Consider the following 4,485-nt stretch of genomic DNA (forward strand, 5'->3'; position numbering starts at 1 on the left):
TCGGGATAAAATATAGTGTCGTAAAATAGTATTTTTTTTTTTCAAATTAAGAAAAATGATCTATTCATCGAAGGCGGTAATTCATAATACCTGAGGTAACAGAAATTTTGAGTTTAGATCTGGACCGTTCAAATTCTGATCGCATTCTACTTGGGATCGTATTGATTCGAATTCTGATCAGACGGTCCTGATCTAAACTAAAATATTCTGTTACCCCAGAGGTTGTGGACTCCACATGGCGGTACACTGTAGTTAACATGTGAATGTATATACTGCTTGTGAACTTGTCAAGACGACGGTCAAAGTAGCAACAGTCAAAAGGTGCTTTAGAGTATTAAAGAAGTAAAGCCTTTAATTAGTATTCTGATTTTTACACGCTTCCTTGTCTAAGTTGTCTTGCTTACAAGCGATCGGCAAGGCGGGTTGCCAACTTGCCATTGATAAAGGAGGAGAGATGGAACTGCTATGTTATGAATTCTGAAATTATTGTCTTCTTAGTATTACAACCATAAGAGGTCCGGGACATCTAATGTATATACATCCAGCGAATATATATTTGCTAGATTTTTCAGGTCAGATTTCCAATCTGCTATTTTTATATTTTTTAAGTATTCACGAGAAAATTTCAATATATACTAAATCAACTAATACTTGTGCATAACACAAATTCCATTAAAAATAATATTTTGATATAATAATAACTACTTGATATACATGCAACCGTCTTTTGCCATTAAATTTATAGCATAAGTTAAGTGTATGACACACAATTTCTAATATAAAATGCTTTGATGGACACTTATATTTATACTTTAATTATTTTACATAGTCTTTAATGAACACTTAACATTTTATCACTAACATAGTCTATATATAATGAACACTTATTTTACGTTTTATCATAACTATTTGCTTAATAAAAACATGTCATCTTATGTTCAATCTGTTTCAAAATTCAATAATTTACATTTATATTTTGAAACACACATAGATCAAATATCGGGATTGCGTTTATTAGTTTTGATATTATAATTTCATATACACACAGATTGATTTTTTTACATCAAATTACAGTGCAAAATTCAACAAAAAAAGTATAGACTTGCATAACTTTAATGAAATACCAACCCAAATATATGTATAAATTCTAATACCTCCCTGAGTTCCCCCTTTCTGCTCACTTGACAGTTCGGACTTCAGAGATTGGTAGCATCCGAAAGACACAAAGAATCTCAGCTACAAAATATTTTTCATTTATTAAAACCCTAATATGTTTCTATATAGAATATAAAATACAAAAAGCGTATCCATTCCCCTCTGCCTCTCTCTCTCTCTCTGTCTCTCTCTCTCTCTCCGCGTCCCAGTCCAGCAAAGAACCCTAGGGGCAGTCCCCCTCAAGGTAAACACTCCCCTTTTACTCTCTCTCTTTCTCTCTCTCGCTTTGCATGAAAACAACAAAGTTACACTGTTCTGTACACAGTTCACTAGCTACATCTAAAACTTATTTTTCTTCTACATTTCTTTGCTAAAACTGCTCTGAATATCAAATCTACGTGCCCAGTACTTGCTAAAACTAGCAAAAGAATGCCCATTGTTATAAAAAATAATTAATCGCTAAAAATATTTTCTGATCTAGTATTTGTAAACTAGGGTTTCGCCAAAGATGGCTTCATTGAGCGGCTTCACTTATTTATCCTCTATTTTATCCCATTTTAACAGAATTTTTGTACATTTTCTCAATGTCGGTCTTCTAAAAACCGCTTGAGAACCTAAAAGCAAGCTATGGGGTGATTGAAACGTGTGCATGCTCTGGACTTGGATCCTGATTTCTCAGTTTCTTCTCATGTATCCCAAGAGAAATCTAATGTCAGCCAGGTCCTGTTTAAAATCGCTAAAGCATTTAATTCTAAATCTCAGTTTATCTGTTTCTCTCCATTTCAGTGACAAATGGATGATGATGGTGGATTGGGGATCCGCAATTGGGGCTATTACGATCCCCATCCTCCAATGAAGGGCAATTTGGGGCTCCAGCTTATGTCTTCGGTCACCTCTGATAGAGACACCAAACCATTCCTCCCCAACAACAGCTTCTCATCTTTCATGAGCAGGCTGCAGGAGCCATCTCAAACACCAATGCCATTCATGCGCGCTGATGGGTGGACCCAGAACCACCACTCTCATCCAAACAGAGATAATTCCGCTAACAAAATGGTTCGCACAATGCCCATGGTTAACACTCACTACCACACACACCACACCAATTTTTCACCTGTTTCCCTAAATGCCCTCCACATGTTACCTCATCAGCCCTCTCATCCTCCCCCATCTCCACCCGTACCTGAACTTCCAAAAAATGAGCAAATTATCCCTATGACTTCAGAACCTAGCCCAAAAGTCTCTGCCCCTCTGAAGAAGCGGGCTCAAACCCAAACTGGAGCTCCAAAACCCCCCAAACCTAAAAAGCCCAAGAAAACAAAGGAATCATCCAATGGGGGAACTCCACGTAGCGTGAAGAAGGATACAGGAGTGGTGATTAATGGTATTGATCTCGATTTGTCGAGAATTCCCACCCCGATCTGTTCTTGTACTGGTACACCTCAGCAGTGTTACAGGTGGGGTATTGGTGGGTGGCAGTCGGCATGCTGTACCACCAGTATGTCAGTATACCCATTACCAATGAGCACCAAGAGGCGGGGAGCCCGCATTGCAGGTAGGAAAATGTCTCAAGGAGCCTTCAAGAAGGTTCTAGAGAAGTTAGCTGGGGAGGGGTACAATTTAGCTAACCCGATTGATCTAAGAGGCTTTTGGGCTAAGCATGGCACCAACAAGTTTGTAACTATCAAGTAACGAAAGAAGCGAGTTCTATAGCTTTGGGGGTAGGAGATGAAGGGAGAGAGATGTTTTGGGTTTCCCGGTTGGTCTGTATGTGTGAATAAAGAGTAGAATTAGGTTTTAGGAGAGTTTAAGCATGATGGGTCTCTCTCTCTTGTTAGAAATTTATTGTTTCCGTTATGATATGAACATGTTAATTTACCTTTCTAGTTTCTTCTTTAACCTTTGACATGTAGTTCGATAACATGTTGAAAAAAAAAAACGTGTAGGTTGCAGCTATAGAGGAAGCAGGTATGTCAAATTCAATGCTCTGCAATTTAATATAAGTTCTTGTTTATGCATGACTGTTTTTATTTTCTTGTTTTATGATTCTCATATACACTGGACAATTTTAGTTTTCTATTAGAAGATTTTTATAGTAGGCTGTTATCGAGTAATAGTGATTTTTCCATGTGACTAGAGCTTACAGGAAGGCTGAATCATGCTCCCATCTCTGATACGTTGTCTGCTGTGACACTAATTGTTGGTCAGAATTTTGGCATGAATTGTTTGACATAAATGTTGTAGAAATTTGGTATTGGAAGATGCATGTACTTTATCCCAGTGGAGGTCTGTTGGTACATCTAAATTTTTACAGTTAAGTTCTAAAAATGCGCTTCTAGTCTAAAACTAAGCAATATACAGTGTGGTTATGATGAGTAATGATTGTCAGTTTACACCCCCAAATAAACTACCCAATTTCATATAATATATCCACTGCTTACTTAATGTCTCTACTGGTACGTGTTATCTGTTCAGCGAATTTGGTTGATACCTCATTTTGGTTAGTTTACCTGATAGTGTTAGCCAAGGTTTGCAAATTGAGATTTGCCACTCCATGCAGTTTCTGTACTGGTTTGTATCTCTAGTTATGTCCCTAATGGCATGTGCCATGTAGTTCGACGGATGTTTAACGGTAAAGTTTCCAATTCTTGTACTATATATGATTTTCTACCTTGCCAGCTTATCAGACTGGTATTGGTTAATTTGTGAATTTTGAGGTTTGAGATAAAGCAATCTGACAAGCTTGTGCGTGGATTGGTAGTGGTTCATTGCAATGCACATTTTGCAAGAGTTCCTCTTTTAGAATATTTTATTTGGATTATGCAAGCTTTTGATTTTGGGATGGCTGCACCTATTGCATATGTTCTGAGCTTCTAATTAAATAAGCAATGGAAGTATTAATGTATCAATGGCTGAGAATGGGTATTTTTGGCAGGAAGGAATGGGTTCAAACCTTTCAGAATTCAGACGGTTTGCATCTTTATTTGTATTATACAATGTAACTTCTTGTCTCCTGTATATGTCAATTCTGCTAACAACAATGGATAATTATAATAAAATAAGTAACAATAACTATCCATTTTTGGGTTTTTTATGGGTACTAGACATACTGGTAGATTAACATGGGCAACCGGTGGCAACGCACGGGAATGCAAAGGTTGGTCTTATTACATTGCTTATGCCTACTTGGTACATATAAGCTTTCAATACCATCAGTAAAGAACAAACGTTGAATCAGGCTTCTTCCTTGAGCTTTACCCATTATGATGAATTTAGTTCAAGTTATATAACCGGGCAAGACTTCAATGGTTATCATGTTTTAGTCCTATG

The 4,485-nt window shown here is 37.1% G+C and overlaps 1 protein-coding gene across 3 annotated transcripts; it reads left to right on the top strand.

Annotated features, from left to right (window-relative positions):
- The first annotated feature begins 1,305 nt into the window (after positions 1–1,305).
- On the top strand, positions 1,306–3,173 carry LOC144557444 (protein Barley B recombinant-like). 3 transcript variants are annotated; one of them, XM_078306016.1, is made up of 2 exons: positions 1,306–1,399; positions 1,942–3,173. In XM_078306016.1, exon 2 carries the CDS (start codon positions 1,948–1,950, stop codon positions 2,845–2,847), a length of 900 nt encoding a protein of 299 aa, XP_078162142.1. In that variant the 5' UTR covers positions 1,306–1,399; positions 1,942–1,947; the 3' UTR covers positions 2,848–3,173. The 3 variants fall into 3 exon arrangements, with proteins under 3 accessions (XP_078162142.1, XP_078162143.1, XP_078162144.1); XM_078306017.1 differs by having other exon boundaries at positions 1,310–1,399; positions 1,651–3,173; XM_078306018.1 differs by having other exon boundaries at positions 1,356–1,399; positions 1,720–3,173.
- The last annotated feature ends 1,312 nt before the right edge of the window (positions 3,174–4,485 follow it).

The sequence above is a fragment of the Carex rostrata genome, chromosome 7, assembly GCF_964058835.1.
Source record: "Carex rostrata chromosome 7, lpCarRost1.2, whole genome shotgun sequence".
NCBI lineage: Eukaryota > Viridiplantae > Streptophyta > Magnoliopsida > Poales > Cyperaceae > Carex > Carex rostrata.

Coding starts and splice junctions, on each gene's coding strand:
- LOC144557444 (XM_078306016.1), top strand. CDS start 1,948: ATGGATGATGATGGTGGATTGGGGATCCGCAATTGGGGCTATTACGAT.